This window comes from Armigeres subalbatus, chromosome 3 (genome assembly GCF_024139115.2).
Source record: "Armigeres subalbatus isolate Guangzhou_Male chromosome 3, GZ_Asu_2, whole genome shotgun sequence".
NCBI classification, from domain to species: domain Eukaryota; kingdom Metazoa; phylum Arthropoda; class Insecta; order Diptera; family Culicidae; genus Armigeres; species Armigeres subalbatus.
In genome coordinates this window covers 111,153,511-111,173,126 of record NC_085141.1, presented here as the reverse complement: position 1 = coordinate 111,173,126, position 19,616 = coordinate 111,153,511, and the positions used below count along the sequence as shown (strand labels likewise).

The window sequence follows — 19,616 nt, the reverse complement described above, 5'->3', positions numbered from 1 at the left end:
TCGCGCTTGAGGTTCTCGGCCAGAAAAATGATTTCGTTCTAAAAAGCGTCAAATCGCAATCGAGGCGTATGTTCTGTTTATTTTTATTTTTTTATTCCTTTGTTTTTATTTGATAGGCACTCTGTGTTACTTAACCGCTACTGTGCCGAGATCTACTGTGGTATTCTGCAACCAGAATCCACACAGAATCTATTTTTAGATTTTTCCATTATTCATTGTTGTTGTCGTTGCTGGTCCATCTCGTCGTGAGTCCATTGTGTTCGTTTTGTCCATGTCGTGTATCCAATGATCGTTGCATTGTCCGGTTGCCATTTATCCGGGTAACGTTGGAGGAATGCCTCCGAGAAGAACAAGTTGTCAGTCGTCATCAGGCAGCCTGACGGTGAAGCGTGCACCCCAATACGCCACCGCATAGGCTGCGCATCCGGCGACTGACGAGGGTTTTGGTGGAGGGGCTGGGAATCGAACCCATGACCATTCGCTTGAAAGGCGAATGTGTAGCCAACTACGCTACGGGACCCCCCTTGTTTTGTTTATATATGCAATTATTAGCCATTGTTTTAGACAAAAAACAGTTGATTCAATGCATTCAACAATGAAGAACACGTAAATATCATGCAATATGCAAATTGCGATTCGAATCATGAGCAAATCTCTGGGCCATGATTCTGATGGGATTTGACTCACGCATGGTTTGAATCGCCGATGAGATTTGAGATTTTACCAACACTGTCAGACAGTGGGAGTTAGATTGTACATAATAACACACACCCTCTTTCCCCGTCCGCAACGTTTACTACTCGCGCGCATCACAACCAAATTAATTGGGATTTGGTACATGATTGACATTTTATGTTTTCTAGTGATGCACGAAAAAGGCATCATTACCACTGAGGAATAAATTTGGGTTTTCATTAGACCTGTGCGCCGGTCACATAATCGGCGGCGGCGGCGTGGTGGTCACTTTTGCCCCGGCGGCGGCGGCGTCACGGCGGCGCGCCGTTGACTTTCATCGGCGGCGGCGGCGGCGGCGGCGTGAACCGGCGTGAATGAAAAAATCAATGTCTGGTAAAATCAATTTTAATGCCTGTTTTTGGATTCATGCGGTTTTGATTCACACGACAGGAATCGTCCGTATACAAATCAACTTCAGTGGATTAAAATTGCAATATTCTACGTTTGCCGATCATCAAGCAGCCCATTCAAAATAGTCAATTGACGGCGACACTAATTAATACCTGATTTAAAAATGTTATTTATGTTAAAATGTTATAATCAACATTAATAAAAATAAATACTAGCTAAGTAAGACTGGGGATGACCAACCAAATTTAAATTTTTTCCTGAAATTTGGTTAAATATACCAAAAAAGTTCTTGGTGTAGTCCCTGAAGGAGTTTTTTAGGAAATTTCTACAGACATTTCTTAGGAAAGTTCAAAAGGAATTCCTTCGTAAAATTCTATGAGAATTCCTTCAGAAATTTGTATAGGTATTCTTTCTAAAATTCATTCACGTTCTCTTTGGGAAATTCCTTCAGTAGAGCTAATCCTGCAGGAATTTATCGGAAATTTATTCAACAATGAACTAATTTCCGATGGAATTCCTAAAAGAGTTTTCCAAAGGAATTTCCAAATGATTTCCTGAAGTAATGTCGGATAAAGTTTTATAAGGCAATCCGGGCACATTTTTGAAGAAATTTCCTTGAAAACTGTGAGAACTGAAGGATTTCCCAAAGAAAAATCAGTAGGAACCTTTCGAAGAAATCCTCACAGATATTTTTAAAGTCCTAACAGAATTTCAAATAAATTTCCCAATAAATTTTTAAAGGAGCTTTGAATGAATATCTGAAGGGATCCTAAAAAAAAATAAAAAGAAATGGAGAATGTCGTGAAGAAACTCCTGAGGAAAATGTCCAAAAATTTCAGCCTGCCTTTGTCTGCATTTTTATAAACTTGGTACAATCGTGATTCATTCGTTCGTCTGCGCCATTTACTATTCTCCACCGCGCAGTATTTTCTGCCCAAACACTGCGTCTTTTTGCCAATGTCATTTGGCTGAATATACCATTTTGCCGAACAAATCATTAGACCGAAAGTCATTTGGCCGAAAGGGTCGATTGGCTGAAAGGGTCGTTTAGCGAATATGGTAATTTGGCCGAAAGGGTCGTTCGGCCGAAAGTGTCATTTGGTCAAAAGGTTGTTTGGCCGAAAGGGTCATTTGGTCAAAGGGTAATTTGGCCAAACGGGTATTTAAGCCGAAAGGGTCATTTGGCTGATGGGGTCATTTGGCCGAAAGGGTCATTTGGCCGAAAACGTCGTTTAGCCGTAGGAGTAATTTGGCTGAATAGGACATTTGCCCGAATAAGACATTTAGCCTAATAGGTCATTTGGCCGAATAGGTTATTTGAAAAGTGAGGAATTAGGAATGAGAAGAGAGACGTCTCAATTCTCATTCCTTATTTCTTACTTCTCACTGTAAAAAGTGAGAAGCATGAGGTGAGTAGTGAGACGTCTCACTACCCACTTCGCACTACTAACTTTTCACAGTGAGAAATGGGAAGTGAGTCATTTCACGTCTCACTTTCTACAATGAGAAGATATAAATAAAGAGTGAGAAGTGGGACGTCTCACTATTCTCTTTATTGTGAAAAGTAAGTTGGACGAAATGGGTAATGAGACATCTCACTATTCATTTCATGCTTCTCATTTTTTACAACGTTAAGTGGTAAATGAGGAGTGAAAAGGGAGACGCCTCAATTCTCACTTTTTAACAGGGAACAGTGAGAAATGAAAGTGAGTAGTTAGATGTCTCACTTCTTTTTCTTCATTTTTCTTTTATCAATGTAGAAATTGAGAAGCGCGAAGTGAATAGTGAGACGTCTCACTGCTCACTTCGCGCTTCTAATTTTCTTAGTGAGATGTGAGACGTCTCACTTCTCACCCCTCATTTCTCTTTTCTCATTTTGAAAAGTGAATAGTCCGAAGTGGGTAAAGAGTTGTCTCACTACTAACTTCACGCTTCTCTCTTTTTACAGTGAGAAGTGAGAAATGAGAATTGAGACGTCTCTCTTCTCACTCCTAATTTCTCACTTTTCAAATGACCTATTCGGTCAAATGTCTTATACGGTCAAATGTCATATTCGGCCAAATGGCCCTTTCGGCCTAACGACCGTTCCGGTCAAATGACCCTTTCGGCCAAATTACCCTTTCGGCCAAATTACCCTTTCGGCCAAACGACCCTTTCAGCAAAATGACCCTTTCGGCCAAATTACCCTTTCGGCCAAATTACCCTTTCGGCCAAATGACCCGTTCCTTAAATGACCCTTTCGGCCAGATTTATTTCGGCCTAATGGATTTCGGATGAATGGGTTTCGGCTAAACGACCCTTCCCTTTACAGAGGTTTTTTCTCAGTGTCTCTAGGTAGCTTCCTAAAGTAACCACAGAATTTACTGGAGGAATTTTCAATGGATTATCCGAAAAAATCATCAGAAATTGCCTAAGGTATATTTGAAAGAATCCCTTAGGTAATTTCAGGAAAATATCTTGATGCTAAGGAACCCTAGAGGAAATTCCAAAAAAAATCTAAAAAGTATCTTCCGCTGGAATTTCTCAATTAATTTTCGAAGAAATTCCTAAGAAAATTTTCAAAACTTCTTTCTGTAGGAGTTTTAAGAGAGTTTTGGAGGAATTCTGAAACAATTTCTAAGAAACTCCTTAAACATTTTCGTGATTTCTCTGGAAATTCCTTTAGGAATTCATTGGGGAAGTCTTTTAGAAATACCTCCAAAAACTTTGTTAGCAGTTCCAATGGAAATTATTTTTGAAAATCAATTTAGGCTCTCTTTTAAAAATGCCTTCGAAAATTCATTTGGAAACTCCTACACTAGGGTGGCTCAAAAACACTTCTTCAAATTTTTTGATGGGCCGCCCTCTTATTCGGTTCTATTTGATGCCCTGATGCTCTGGATAAAATTTCAACCAAATCGGTCAACGTTTGGGCGGTGCGAAAATCCTTGGAAGTTTATATGGTAAAATGTATGCAGAAACATAAAAAAACAGTGATTTTCAGTTGGACGGTACAATTTACGATCATGAACTACGATACTCATTCAGTTCTTGTAGAATTGAATACAAATTGTCTTGCTGAAAACCGCGAGATGATTAGAGTTTCTTAGGCAAAGATATTAGCATTTTACTGGAGTGTTGTAGGGATGAATTTATTTCTTTTCAAAGGTAAAAGAAACGAAATTTGCTCAAACCCCTCTTCAGAGAAATGCTAATAACCGGACAGACTCTAATCTTTTCGCGGTTTTCAGCATAACATTCTGTATTAAATGCTTCACGATCTGAATATCACAATTCTTCATCAATTGTGCCAATTAACTGCAAATCACTGTTTTGGATGTTTCTGGATACATTTTTCCATATAAATTTCCAACGAGTTTAGCACCGCCCAAACGTTGACCGATTTGGCTGAAATTTTGTCTAGAGCATTAAGGCAACAAATAGAACCGAAGAAGAGGGCGGCCCATAAAAAAAATGAAAAAAGTTTTTCCCATTACTAATTTGAGCCACCCTATCCTACACCCTCCAGGAATTTCTTCAAAAACTTCTCCAAAAAATCATTTGAGAACTCCTCACGATTTTTTTCCTTAAATAATCTAAAAAAATCCGCCAAGAATTCCTTCAGATATTTCTCCATAAATTTCTTTAAAAGTTTCTTCGAAAAGCCTCCAAGATTCCCTCGTAGATTTCTTAAGAAATTCTTTTGGAATTTCTTTCCGGAAATCCTTTGAAAAATAATTAGAGAATGAAATAGCTTTCGATGGAGTTACTAATTAAATTTTCGAAAGAGTACACATTTCGGAATGAACTCGTGAAAGCATTTTTGGAGGAATTCCTGCAGGAAGTTCTGGAAAGATTCGAAGAATTTTTTAAAGGAATTGCTGGTAGAAGTTCCGAAGAAGTTCCTTGAAAAGTTCTAAGAAATCTTTTATGTAATATCTGGAAGAATTAATTCAAGGAATTAATGGAATAATTGCTGAAAAAAATTCATAGGAGAAATTTCCGAAGAAATTCATTATAGAATTTCTAGAGGAATTCCTTAAGGAGTCTTTTTTTGTATAGGGGGAATGACAGCTTTGGCAGGTTTTGTTCTATTGTTGGCCTAACCATTCTTTGCATATCAAAGAATATTGTGGCCAAATTTCATAAAATTTGGTCGACAAAAACCCCCCTGACAATAATAGAACAAAACCTGCCAAAGCCGCCTTTTTTTCCAACATTCCATAAGGAATTTCCTAAAGAAATTCGTAAATGATGTTCTGAAGAAATTCGTAATGTAAAATCTGAAGGAATTTTCGAAGAAAAAAGAATTTCTAAAGTCTCCTACAGGTTTAGGTGCCCGACTGAATGCCAAAGGCTTGGCTTAGACGAATTCCAAAGATCAGTTAAACATTGTATGTGTTATTCTACTTGGTAGAAGAAATCCACTAGATGAAGCCTCATGCAAACTCATAAACTAATCAACCAACATATTTATTAGTCCGGACAATGTATATCACCACACTGACTTAGAGACATCATCTCGTAAGGTAGATTTGAAATTGAATTCTGCTGACGATTTCCACCTTTTCACCATTTATGAACTATCATAAGACGAGTTTAGTACTATTCCAATAAACTCCACCACGTTGTATTGCTTTACAGATACATATTTCGTCTTCAACTGTAAGGCCATCTTTAGTTTGTACTTTACTCGACTCGACTTAAGTTAGTTGATTTTTTTTATTGCGATTAGTCATCGGCGTGGCAAAATTATGAACGGCGGCGCGCCGACCCAAAATTGTCGGCGGCGGCGGCGTGAGTAAAACCACCGGCGGCGGCGGCGCGGCGCGGCGGCGCACAGGTCTAGTTTTCATAGTAAATTTTTTAAACAATTGGCGTATCCAACAATTTTCATATCTTAAAATACGCTAGTTTTGTTCGAAACCAGTGACATAAGTAATCAAATGCATGATGGCACTACAATCCTCAATGAACAAAACTGCCTTACGTAGTTTACGTTGGGCGGTTGTGTCTTGTACATAACCCTTCTGATTTTTTTTTTATTTTAGGATTTTGTACAATTGCTACAGACAGACTGATAGGGTGAACATGCTAATAGCTATAGCTTGTATCTCCACAGCAAAAGTTTACACTACATCCTTCACAAGGATATTGCCGCATCACAGCACATAAATTCAGTGGAAAGTACTTCAGATATAAATTCATAAATTCGTTTGGAAATTCCTCAAGATATTCCTCAGAAAATTCAAAAAAGGAATTCGGTGAACTAATTTAGAATTACCCTATGAATTCCTTCAGAACTTTCTCTAAGAATTCCCTTGACAATTTATTTGGGTAGTGCTCCGGAAATTCTTTCCAAAATTCCTTCAAAAGCTCCTTCAGGAATTTCCTTGAAAATTACTTTAGGGATTGCTTCGGAAATTCCTTTACGGAGTCTTTTGGGAATTTCTTCGGAAATTCATTCGAAAACTTTTTTAGGAATTCCTCCGGAAATTCCTTTAAGAATTCTTTAGAAAATACCAATGGAAAAACCTTCATGAATTTCCATCGGAATACCTCCGGAATACATCCGGAAATCCCTTTAGGAGATAGCCTTCGCAATTTGATTTAGTTTTTTTTTTAATTCCTTCAAGAATTTCTTTTAGGAATTTGGAATAGAAATTCTTCCAGTAATTCTTTAAAGAATTTCTTCTTAAACTCAAAGAAGATATTTTTGGTATTCTTTCAAAATTTCGCTCTGGAGTTTATTTAGAACTTTCTCCAGGAATTCTTTCTGAATTTCCTATAGGATTTCTTTCAAACATTCCTCCTGAAATTCCTTTAGCAACTCTTCCAGAAATTCCTGTAGAACTTCGAAAATTTCTTTTAAAATTCTTTTAAGAATTCTTGCGAATATCTTCAGACATTCGTTTGGAAAATTTTCTAAAATTTCGTTTGTAAATTCCTTTAATTTTTTTAAACCTTTAAGCGTTTTTTTTTTAATTGAAAATAAGTTTAACGCTCAAATACCTTTGGAAATTTCTTCGAAAATTCCTTTATAAATTCCTCCAAATAAGAATTCATCCGGAATTATTATTGTATGAATTTTGTATAGTTTATTGAAGGAATTTCCATAGGACCTCCTGGAGGAATTTCTGAAAAAAATTACCTCCTAGAGGATTTTCCGATTCAATTCTTGAAGGAATAACCGAAAGAGAATCTAAAAAAAAATTCTAACAGAATTTTTGAATGAATTTGAAAAAGGTGAACCATAGAGATGGTCGGGTTTCACATTTTGTAAACCCGAACCCGACCGAGAGAATTCTGAAAGTAATTTAAGAAGAAATGTTTAATGGATTTACCGAACAAATAGCTATTGGTATCTACACAGAAATTCCTATAGTTCTCCAGGAATTTCTTCGAAAGTCCGGACAGTAGTGAAACAAACTCAGTTTTGGCTCTAGAATCAAGACTACATGCCAAGAAAAACTCCCAAAATATCAAGATTGCAGATATTCGGATATTCTCAAGAATTCTCTGGGAATTTCCTGCACGAATTCCTTCGAAAATTTCTACAGATTTCTTTTTTGCCTTTCTCGTATACAAAGTATACGTAAAGGCTATATGTTCGCTCCAAAAACGAACTTTTGATTGGAGTCCCGGAGACCCATCGACTCAGCTCGACGAATTGAGGTGATGTCTGTGTGTATGTGTGTGCGTATGTGTGTGTGTATGTGTGTGTGTATGTGTGTGTGTATGTGTGTGTATGTGTGTGTGTATGTGTGTGTGTATGTGTGTGTGTATGTGTGTGCGCAAAATAATCTCACTCATTTTTCAGGCACTTATCCTTAACCGATTTGCTCGCAACAAGTTGCATTCGACGTAGAATCTTGTCCCATTGTTTCGTATTAAAAATTGGCCCAATCGGACTATGGGCTTCTGATATATGGCCAAAATATATTTATGTATAAGAAAATTCTCACTCACTTTTAGGCACTTACTCTAAGCTGATTTGCTCGCAACAAGTTGCATTCGACGTAGAATCTTGTCCCATTGTTTCGTATTGAAAATTGGCCCAATCGGACTATGGGCTTCGAAGTTGTGGCCAAAATTCATTTTTGTACATAAGAACACGTACAAAATTCTCACTAATTTTTCAGGTACTTATCTTTACCGGATTTTCTCGCAACACGTTGCATTCGACGCAGAATCTTGTCCCATTGTTTCCTATTGAAAATTGGCGGAATCGGACTATGGGATTCGGAGTTATGGTCAAAATATATTTTTTATAAGAAAAATTCTCACTCACTTTTTAGGCACTTACTCTTAGCTGATTTTCTCGCAACAAGTTTCATTCGACGTAGAATATTGTCCAATTGTTTCGTATTGAAAATTGGCCCAATCGGACTATGTGTTTCGAAGCTATGGCCAAAATTATTTTTTGCCTTTCTCGTATACAAAGTATACGTAAAGGCTATATGTTCGTTAAAAAAACGAACTTTTGATTGGAGTCCCGGAGACCCATAGTGTTATATACCGATCGACTCAGCTCGACGAATTGAGGTGATGTCTGTGTGTATGTGTGTGTGTATGTGCGTGTTTTTTTTTTTTCTTCCTAAACAATGGAGGGGGAATCTGCTCAACAGACATCCTGGGTTGACCAGGAAGTGCTGGGTTAGGGGCCACCTCCAATGAGGGAGGCAGGGCTGCATCCCCGACCAGCTAAACCGTTTCCATTGCCGCCAAGCCCCAAGGTCCCTTCGGTACAACCAGAAAGTAATGCTTCAAAGGGGGGCCAGTGCATGACGCACCCTCGAGGTTAGCTGCGTGTCCTTGCAGCATCGAACATCGTGACTCGCTTTTTTAGAAGAACACCATGGTATCGTGCCAGCGCATTGCCGGCTTTCCAGGTGGCCTTACCACGCCCTATGTCCTCGGAAGGTGGGCAGGGTCGACTTCGCGCCTGCTTCCCTCTGCACGACTGGTATCAAGAATGATGATGCCGCGTGCACCCCAAATTGACCTTTCCGCGACAGGGCCTATTCGCCAACACACAGAGGGAATTGCCGACGCGAGGCCTACGCCTGCCCCAGCCTTGACGAGGACCCCTTTCCGTCCTCGGGCTCGGAACCCGCCCGGTTGACCGACGCCGCGAAAGCGACGATACCATGTTGTTCTTCGCGCGGCCACTTGTTCGATAAAAGGATCGAGTTCGACCACAGAGCATGACCACCGGTATGACTCATGAAGCCGACTCCGATCCCTTGGACCACCTCTTATTTGCGCCTGAACTAGCCATCCTTGAGTCCACGCGCCACCTTCTGTGTAGCTCCGAGACGATTTGGGCGATAGCCGATAAAACGGCGTTCCAGCCAACTTCGTCTTTGCACATCCTCCGAACTAGGTTGTCCGGGGTAGTGTCCAGACCACATGTGGCAAGCATGTGGTCACGCATTGCGCGAAAACGTGAGCACACGAACAACACGTGTTCCGCCGTTTCCTCTAAACCTGCGCACACCAAACACTCGGGCGAAGCCGAGCAAGCCAGCTGCTTTACCTGCACTTTGATTTTGCAGCACGCTTAAACGCCGGGCACATCAGGCCCCCATGGGGTGCTTGCTGTTCACAGCTTTGCTGGAACAAATCAAACAATTGGGAGGGTTCGTGCAGCATTGTACCTTATGTCCCTCAATCCGCAGCGTCGGCAGAGATTGCTTCTGTCAGGGCCTTTGCAGTCCCATTGCTTGTGCCCCGGTTCCAGGCACTTGAAGCAAACTTCGGGTTGCTCGTATATGCGCACAGGGCATACCGACCATCCCACCTTGACGCTCCCTAACTTGACTACCTTGGAGGCGTCCGCTGCAGATAGCCGAACCAATGCTACCTGCGTCCCTGCCGGACCTTTCCGTAGCCGAACGGCTGCGGTGGGCGTCTCCACTTCACACTGTCGCCGCAGTGCCGTGACGAGCTCTTCGACTTCAGTGATCTCGTCCAGGTCTTTAACCCTTAGATTCACCTCCGTCGTGAGTGCCTCACCTTGACCGTCTCGCCTAGGACCTCCTCCGCCAACTTCTTGTAGGCGGCGCCCTTTTGCGAGACGCCCCGCTTCAGCTCGAGTATCATCTCGCCCATCCGGGTACGTCTTATTCGACGTACGTCGGCGCCGAGTTCACCGAGCTTAACGTCACTCCTCATCGCCTTCAAAACATCCGAGTACTTAGCCTCGTCCGCCGTGATGACTAGGGCATCGCCCCTGGAGCGATTGGCGCCTACCCTAGACTTCTTGCTACCCTCATTCGCCTGGGCCTTCTTTTCGGCCCTTGACGTCTTCGGTTTCCTCTTGTTCTTGACCAGGGTCCAGGAGGCGTCATTCCCCTCTATTTCCCTGGTCTGGTGCGGCTGAGAACTTTCAGCCTGCCGTAACCCCTTACCACCGTCTTGCCTGAGTGGACGGACCTTTCCAGGTCCTTCCTCCCCCGGTTTTGGAGGTACCTGACCGGGGTTCAGGTTTCATTCGACGTAGAATCTTGCCCAATTGTTTCGTATTGAAAATTGGCCCAATCGGACTATAGGCTTCGAAGCTATGGCCAAAATTATGTTTGCCTTTCTCGTATACAAAGTATACGTAAAGGCTATATGTTCGCTCCAAAAACGAACTTTTGATTGGAGTCCCGGAGACCCATAGTGTTATATACCGATCGACTCAGCTCGACGAATTGAGGTGATGTCTGTATGTGTGTATGTATGTATGTGTTTTTTTTTTTTTACAAGGGTTAAAGGCCATCAAAAATCTGCACGACAGACACCTCGAGCATCCACACTATGCTCGAAGGCGAACAGGGATGGGTTCCTCCCGACCTGCTAAAAATGTGCCTCCCGGATAAACCGGGTCCCTTATCCTCCTTGCCTCGATCCCCCCGGGACCACGGGATGCTGCGACTACTTCGGGGGCTGTGCGCATGCACTTCTTCTAAAATTCCGGCCCCTAGCTTAGGCTAGTTCGCCGACTGGCTGACTAATCCACTGCTCCACTGCAACGTAGTCTCGATCCCTCGACGGCCATGCACCGAACTTCCTGACTCGAATCCTCCTGACTCCCCGGCGTCGAGGGTGGTCCACCAGTTCCGGTGAAGGAAACTTCCGCACTTGTGGTGCACCGACTACCGGCAGCTATCGCAGGGGACACTTTCACGCATTGCCTCGACATCGTCCTCAGGTGCCCTACGTACCCAAATCGCTTTCTTCTTCTTTCTTCTGCAGGTTGACTGTTCGAGTGCCGAGGTCGGTCCGACGATTCCGGTTGGCAGAAAACTTCCGGTTCACCGGCGCCGCGACGACCCGAAGCCAAACACTGCTCACCGCGCTGAATACTCCCCAGAATTGGCACTTATTCGCTGATCTCGCCTCCATCTACGCTGCAGCTCCGACAGTATTTGCGTCACGACTCTGCTTACCGAATTCCACGTGTCTTCCTCGTGACACATTCGCTCTGCGATATTATCCGCGCTTGGGACAGGCATTTCTCTACGAATTTCCGCAAACCGCGGACAGTAGAACACCACATGCTCCGGCGTCTCTTCAACATTCTCACATTCTGGACATAGCGGGGAATTGGTGTGTCCGAACCGATGTAAATACTTCCGAAAGCATCCGTGAACCGACAGGAACTGCGTCAGGTAGACGTTTACTTCGCCATGCTTTCTGTTCATCCACGTCGACAGATTTGGAATGAGCCGGTGGGTCCACCTTCCTTTATCAGTACTGTCCCACTTCTGCTGCCACATCGCCATCGAACGAATTTTCGCCACCTTTCTCATGTTTCCGGTTTCTCTCCACTGGTAGCACTCGATGTCTTCCGCCAGGGTGATGCAAATGGGTACCATCCCGGCGATAACGCATACTGCCTCCGACGATATCGTTCTATACGCACTAGCAACTCGTATGGCCATCAGCCGGAACACACTTTTCAGCTTTTCCCGGTTCCGCTTGGTTTGCAGTGCTTTGCCCCAGGCAGGAACCCCATACCGCAGTATCGATGACGAGACACTAACTAGCAGACGCCTCGTGCTGCTTCGTGGGCCACCAACGTTTGGCATGATCCTCGCTATTGCGTTCATTGCCTTCGCCGACTTTTCACAGGCGTAGTCAACGTGGCTGTTGAAATTTAGCCGGTCGTCGATCATCACACCCAGGTGCTTCAGTGATCGCTTCGAAGCAATCGCATGTCCTCCGACGACGATTTCCATCCGCTGGATAGCCTTGCAGTTGCTGACTGTGTGTGTATGTGTGTGTTTATGTGTGTGTGTGTATGTGTGTGTGTGTGTGTGTGTGTATGTATGTGTGTATGTGTGTGTTTGTGAGTGCGCAAACTAATCTCACTCATTTTTTTTTGCACTTATCCCTAACCGCACTTATCCATAATTTGCTCGCAACATGTTGCATTCGACGCGGAATCCTGTCCCATTGTTTCGTATTGAAAATTGGGACAATCGGACTATGGGCTTCTGAGCTATGGCCACAATATATACTTATTTACAAGAAAAATTCTCACTCACTTTTTAGGCACTTACTCTAAGCTGATTTTCTCGCAACAAGTTTCATTCGACGTAGAATCTTGCCCAATTGTTTCGTATTGAAAATTGGCCCAATCGGACTATGGGTTTCGAAGTTGTGGCCAAAATTCATTTTTGTACATAAGAACACGTACAAAATTCTCACTCATTTTTCAGGTACTTATCTTTACCGGATTTTCTCGCAACACGTTGCATTCGACGCAGAATCTTGTCCCATTGTTTTCTATTGAAAATTGGCGGAATCGGACTATGGGATTCGGAGTTATGGTCAAAATATATTTTTTATAAGAAAAATTCTCACTCACTTTTTAGGCACTTACTCTTAGCTGATTTACTCGCAACAAGTTTCATTCGACGTAGAATATTGTCCAATTGTTTCGTATTGAAAATTGGCCCAATCGGACTATGGGTTTCGAAGCTATGGCCAAAATTATTTTTTTTACATTAGAAACACGTACAACATTCTCACTCATTTTTAGGTACTTATCTTTAACGGATTTTCTCGCAACAAGTTGCATTCGACGCGGAATCTTGTCCCATTGTTTCGTATTGAAAATTGGTGGAATCGGACTATGGAGTTATGGCCAAAATACATTTTTCAAAATCTCACTCATTTTAGTCACATATGTACCCTCAGCCGATTTGCTCGCAAGAAGTTGCACTCGATGCAGAATCCGGTCCCATTGTTTCCTGTTGAAAATTGGCCGGATTGGACTATAGGCTCAGAAGTTATGGTCAAAATACTTTTTTTTTTTCACCAAAAGTGCGTAGAAATTGCTCACTCGAAAGAAACGAGAAAGGCACCATCACCGCTAGGTGGATTAATCTGGGTTTTCATAAATACCTTAAGTAATTCCCTAGGAAAAATATTCAGGAATTAATTCGGTAAGTCATCAAGAAACTCATTCTAAAATACCTTCAAAAGCTCCGTCAGCAATCCGATCAAGAATTTCTTCAAGAAGTTCTTTAAAAAACTCTCCACAAATGAAACCAGGCTTTTCTTTTAAATTCCCCCTAGAAATTGCTTCGGAACTTCTTAGGACCTTAAAAAATTTCTTAAGGAATTCTTCTGGAAATTCCTCCAAAAATTCATATAAGATTCATACTGACCATTCCATAATTCCTTCAGAAATTCTTTTTTGGAATACTTTTAATAATTTCTACTCATGTAGATGGGTACACTTCCCCACAGTTGTAATGGACTCGACGTGCCCTTCTTCAAAGAAGCCATCCCTCGGAAAGCTCAAAAAGGATTGCGAATCTATTTATTAGTCTGTTGGATTACATTGCTGAAAGGAGATTCCGCGGGCTTCGCGTAAGTGTCTCTGGTTACGAGTCTGGCACTTCCGTTTGTACTATTGGGTGGAGCTATTGGGTGCAGATCAAGACTCAAGCCAGGGTGATGGATAACCACATATATACATACATACTTTTAAAAATTTCTACAAAATTCCTTTGGAAATTATTTTAACTATTCCACTAGAATTTTTCCAGGTATTTCATAAGACATTCCATTCCCTCGGAAATTAATTCAGTAATTCCTTCGGAATTTCCAACACCAACTTCCAAAACTGTAGGACGAATTTTCAGATATCTCCGTACGAATTCCTAGAGCAATTTCCAAAGGACCTCCTAAAGGAATTACTGACATACTTAAATTTCTTAAACAATTTCTTTGGACATTCCTCGGAGAATTCCTTCATGATTTGCTCCAAAGATTCCTTCAGAAAATCCTCCAGAAATTACAACGGAGATGAATTCAGAAATTCCTCATGGCTCTAAGAATTTTCATCAGATATTCCTTCAGAACTTCCTCCAGGACTTACTAGAAATTATTTCAAGAAAATCAAGAAATTTCTTTGGGAATTGTTTATCGAAATAAATCGGAACCAATTTTTTTTTTAATTCTAGCAATTACAAGGAAGAGTGAAGGAAATTTTCAATTTGTTGGGTCACGTGCCCAATCGTGCTCCAGCTCCCGAAGCCAAAAGATCAGTTTTGCTTTCGCATATCATGAGGCTAACACAATGATACTCCATGCCCAGGGAAGCTGAAAAAATCATACCAGACTGGGAATCAAAATCCAACATTCATTATGGTGTTGATTTGTAGCCGCATTTGTCACACTTAATTTTTTTCCGGGATCTCAGCAATTTGTTGAACTTTTACCAAGATTCGCACAGCCGGGTCCCAGCAAACGTGTTTTTTTGCCGAGATTTCTGTTAAAATTGCTGAAAACCAGCAGAAACCAGCTAACAAACGTAATTTTTGCCGAGATATCAGTTTTTATTTTGCTGGGCTAACGGCTGTGTGGAATTTGCCGAGCTGTATAAATAAAAACTGAGTAGGGGAATTGTGGGTAAAACCGACACTGCGGGTACAACCGACACCACGTCAAATCTCTGATTTCAAGTGGTTATCGGACAGAACTTCGACACACTTTGAATAAACGTTTAATTTTATGTATTTCTAGTCATTTTGTAACTGGCGGAGACGTGTAAAAGTCATAATAAACCGACAATGAGCATTGATCACCATTGAGGAGGTGATTTATGTAAAATTTTGGCATCGGTGTATAAGCTTTTTCGACAATAATTTGTTGATTATCAGTATTTAATCAATCTCTGATCCATAATTGAACATCATTTTGTGTATGTTGTGGAGAAAATGTTAACTTTTCTAATTATAAACATCCACATGTATCTCATCATTATTATGTTATCAGTTGGGGTAAATTCGACACCTGCCATCAAATCACGAAACACCTCTGTTTTATTAGACTCATCATTCGCATAATATAAGTCAAGTATTGGAAAACGAGGCGCTGGGGAATATAACTTTAGCATAGACCGGTTACATACCTTATCATCATTGGGCGTGACAATAGGTCTAGGGGGTACTATTGAGTCATCAAGGAAAACCTGCAGGTCGGATAACAATAGCGCCCAAAGAAGTATTTTAAGTTTATTTTGCTCTTAGATATATTCAATCCGTAATCTAGTGTTGTTCTTTCGTGATCCATTTTTACTCCTGTAAACATGTAGCTTGTCACTTACGGAACTAGTCATTCCATAACGATTTGATGTGTCGGTTTTTCCCTCATGTGGTGTCGATCTTACCCGCACCCCAGCTGGTTGGGCTGTAAGATGGACTGTTCGCGTTTTCATCATAAATCAAATTCTATCAAAAAATATTGTCCTGAGACCTCATGGACTGATGCATGAAGAGCTAAAGTATGCTTGTATGAAATTTATAGACCGGCAAATTGCTTCATAGATTGGGGAACTGTAAAGTTGCTTAGGGTGTCGGTTTTACCCACTTTTCCCCTATGTGAGCACTGGACCAATTAAGATATGTAGCATTCCAACCAAGATGATGAACCACCCAATGCGACCAGAATGAGGATATTCCACATGAAGTTACATATGAGATTAGAAGTTAATCGCCACGCTCATTGATTTGTAGATCTGTAGCCAAGAAGTTTTTGGATGACCTAACATTTAACACGCCAAAGCGGGTAAAGGTATAATAGCTATTTAATTAATGCTTGATAGGTTGCCTTGGTTCGGCAGATGCAAATCTACTGCATAATGTGATTTTTGTGTTGGCCAAACATCGGCGTGAAATACGAAATTCGGCGGCGTGGAGCCAACCGGCGTATGGCGCGCCGCCGACATCTTGACCGGCGTCGGCGTACGTCAATAAGTGTCGGCGGCGGCGGCGTGGCGCGGCGGCGCACAGGTCTAAGACAAATCAGCGAAATCCGAAATAGTTTCGCTATTCTACAAAGATTACCGCTTAGGGTGGCCATCTTTCGCCACTTTCTCCTAAATTTTCCAAATCTTCTAGTAACATTCAAAGTATGAGCATTTCAATTATTGTGTATCCGCGTGTTTCAGCCTTCCACAGGTGTTTGGCTTCTGTTGACTGCTGGTTCCCAAGCATTTTTGTATTTATTAATCAAACTCCACTTACTTTCTAATAACTATAGTAAAATCTTGTCTCCGTTCTATTCGTAGACGACACCTGGAAAGTTCATCGCAAGCTACTGAATCCAACATTCAACACCCGGATCCTGAACAGCTTCATACCGATTTTCAACGACTGTGCAGACAAAATGATCGAAAGTATCCGCGAGCACGCCGCCCCCGGTAAAGTGCTCAACATTCTGGAGTTCACCTCACCCTGTACACTGGCCATGATCTGCAGGACGTCTCTCGGTGGTAAAGTGCTTGAACGCGAAGGAACCAAGCAGTTTGTGGAAGGACTTGAAATGTGAGTTATTTCGTTTAAAAAATAAAAATCTGTGTTAAGCTGATTTTCGTTTCTTCTACAGTATTCTTAGCCAAGTTGGTCTTCGCATGTTCAACGCAAATCTTCACCCGGATATTGTATATCGATTTACTCGCTTCTACCAAAAAGAAATGAATTCCCGTAAATTCTGCTACGCTTTTACAGACAAGGTAATATTCAGTACAGTTAAACATGTTTTAAGAATACAAATCATACAGAATCCATTTCGTATCAGATCATCATTGAAAAGCAACAAGAGCTCGCAAACGCCAAGGCCAAGGGAAAACAGGATACGAACAACAACCCCAACGATTCCGGCAACGATATCTTAGAGGACGAGGAAGATGATCTGTTGTCGTACAAGAAACCTCAGATTTTCATCGATCAGCTGCTGACGATTCCTCTGCCCGATGGGAAACCCTTCTCGCACAAGGAGATCTCCGATCATATCTACACGATGATCGCGGCCGGTAACGAAACTTCAGCCACTCAAGCGGCCCACACTCTGCTGTATTTGGCCATGCACCCGGAAGTGCAAGAGAAGGCCGTTAAGGAAATCAAGGAACTGCTTCCCACCCCGGAGTCCAGAATCACCTCGGAAATCATGAAGGATATGGTCTACATGGAACGGATCATCAAAGAGTCGCAACGGCTTGCGCCGGTGGCAGCCGTCTACGGTCGGAAAACCATAGGGGAACTACATCTGGATCAGTTTACCATCCCGAAAGGAAATATTTTCGTTTTGAACATCTTTGCTCTTCACCGACGGAAAGAGTTCTGGGGTGAGGACGCTGATTTGTTCGACCCTGATCGATGGCTTCCGGAAAACAGCAAAAACCGTCATCCGTTCGCTTATCTTCCATTCAGCGGTGGCAATCGTGGTTGTATTGGTGAGTATGGTAAAAACTTGAAGTGATCAAAAACGAATCACAATTTAACCCACTTTGCAGGAAGTCGATATGCCATGATGAGTATGAAGACGATCGTATCGGCAATCTTGCGGAACTTCAAAATAACCACCGATCTGGAGTACGAAAAGCTCGAATTCAAGTTCAAGGTATCGATGCATTTGTCTGGACCACATCGCGTCTTTGTTGAACCGCGGAATCTCTACGGATGATCTTGACCGTTCTGAGCCCATAGAATAAGTCTGCTAGTCTAAGTATGTTACAGCCCCGTATAAATCGTTCCACATACAATGGCTATTGCACCAGAAGTTCTTCTCCAGTTAATAATTAGCGGCTTGCAATACCGAAAACGTGCATTACTGTATCGAAAGAAGTAGGGTAGTTTGCAAAATCCTAATTGATTAACAATAAAGAATACGCTAACACGTACCTTACAGTCGGTTGCCGGCCTTGTTATCCACACTGTGTCAGAAATTGAATTAATCATCAACGGCCGCTCGATCCGATAAGTCCGAATGGAGGTGTAAGCAAAACCGGTGGGTTTTGCGTTATCCGCGTTAAGACATGAAACCAACCCGCCACATGCCGACAACACGCAACTCGAAGCCTAGTCCAATCGACTAAATACCTATAATTACTCGAATGGGTGAGTGGCCTAACTATTCGCACGATACTTATGGGTTCTGATCGATGGTTCGATGGCTGAGGATAGATATGATCACTCTTTTTTTGCTAGTGAAGATGGGCACATAAACATAAGTAAAGCAGCAGCTAAATCTTCTTACTTGATTTTTGAGGATATGTCATAGCCTCATTACATTTTATGTATTAATGCTTGTTGACGTTTGTTTCGGTTCATATCGTATATAGTCAAGGTAAAAGAAGTGTTTAGTTGGGAACGAAAATTCAACGACAATGCATTTTTGCCAGCAAACCAACACGGGTAAGATACATTAAATGGAACCTGTTCAAGATGTTGGTTGGGTTGTTAGTGAAAGTGCATCGTGGCTCTAGCAGCAATAACAACAGACATGTCTCTTGGGTAGGTATATTTCCAGAACTTTGTTCAGCAGAAACGGCATACAAACATGTACTGCAACATTAAATGAATTGGGCTATAAATCTGTTCGTGTCACGATTGTTTTACATCTCGGTGGAAGCATTCAACGTTGGTCGATTCTCTAGGCTTCAATAGCTGTGTATTGTGTTACATAATGTGCAAAAAGTTATGACTCTTTGCAGAAATTCTCGTCATTCATATACCACCCGGAATTTGTTGAAAACCATGCGACGTCTTATTGAGCCGCATAATACGTTCTTAGATTGTAAATTTATCAGCAGCGTCATATTGTTTACTTTAAAGTTATTATGATTTTAGCAAAAATGATCTATCATGGTAGGATTTTCAAATGCAACATATGGTCACCATTTTTCATAAAGGCTTTATTTCCTAAAAGGGATTATACAAATTTGGTATTTGTTTTGGTTGGACTACCCAAAGGGGAGAAAGTCAGCCAATATTAGTAAAGTGATTATTTTATTCCCTTGAAGTTTTGCGTATACATTACGGTGTCACAAAAAACAGTATGTTCAAAAAGTCATAGTGCTCAAGCATTATATGAAAAATAATAGCATTTGGAGCATTTCTGTAGAACACAAAATTCTAAAAAAATATTTTAGAGGTTCCGAGAGAGCGATTTTTGAGAAAAGCTGTTTTTGCACTTATTGTTATATATTGGCTATGTTCGCCACATTTTAATCACACAGAACCAGAATGAGTATCCTACACGGTAAT

The 19,616-nt window shown here is 41.6% G+C and overlaps 1 protein-coding gene across 2 annotated transcripts in view; it reads left to right on the top strand.

The window, feature by feature from the left end:
- The window catches only part of LOC134220822 (cytochrome P450 4C1-like), a 91,674-nt gene extending 73,400 nt beyond the window's left edge, over window positions 1-18,274 (top strand). For both annotated transcript variants that reach the window (XM_062699919.1, XM_062699920.1), the window contains exons 2-5: window positions 16,640-16,895; window positions 16,957-17,083; window positions 17,149-17,803; window positions 17,864-18,274. In XM_062699919.1, coding sequence (XP_062555903.1) covers window positions 16,640-16,895; window positions 16,957-17,083; window positions 17,149-17,803; window positions 17,864-18,033 — 1,208 coding nt within the window. In that variant the 3' untranslated portion in view covers window positions 18,034-18,274. The remainder of the gene's footprint in view (window positions 1-16,639; window positions 16,896-16,956; window positions 17,084-17,148; window positions 17,804-17,863) is intronic.
- The last annotated feature ends 1,342 nt before the right edge of the window (window positions 18,275-19,616 follow it).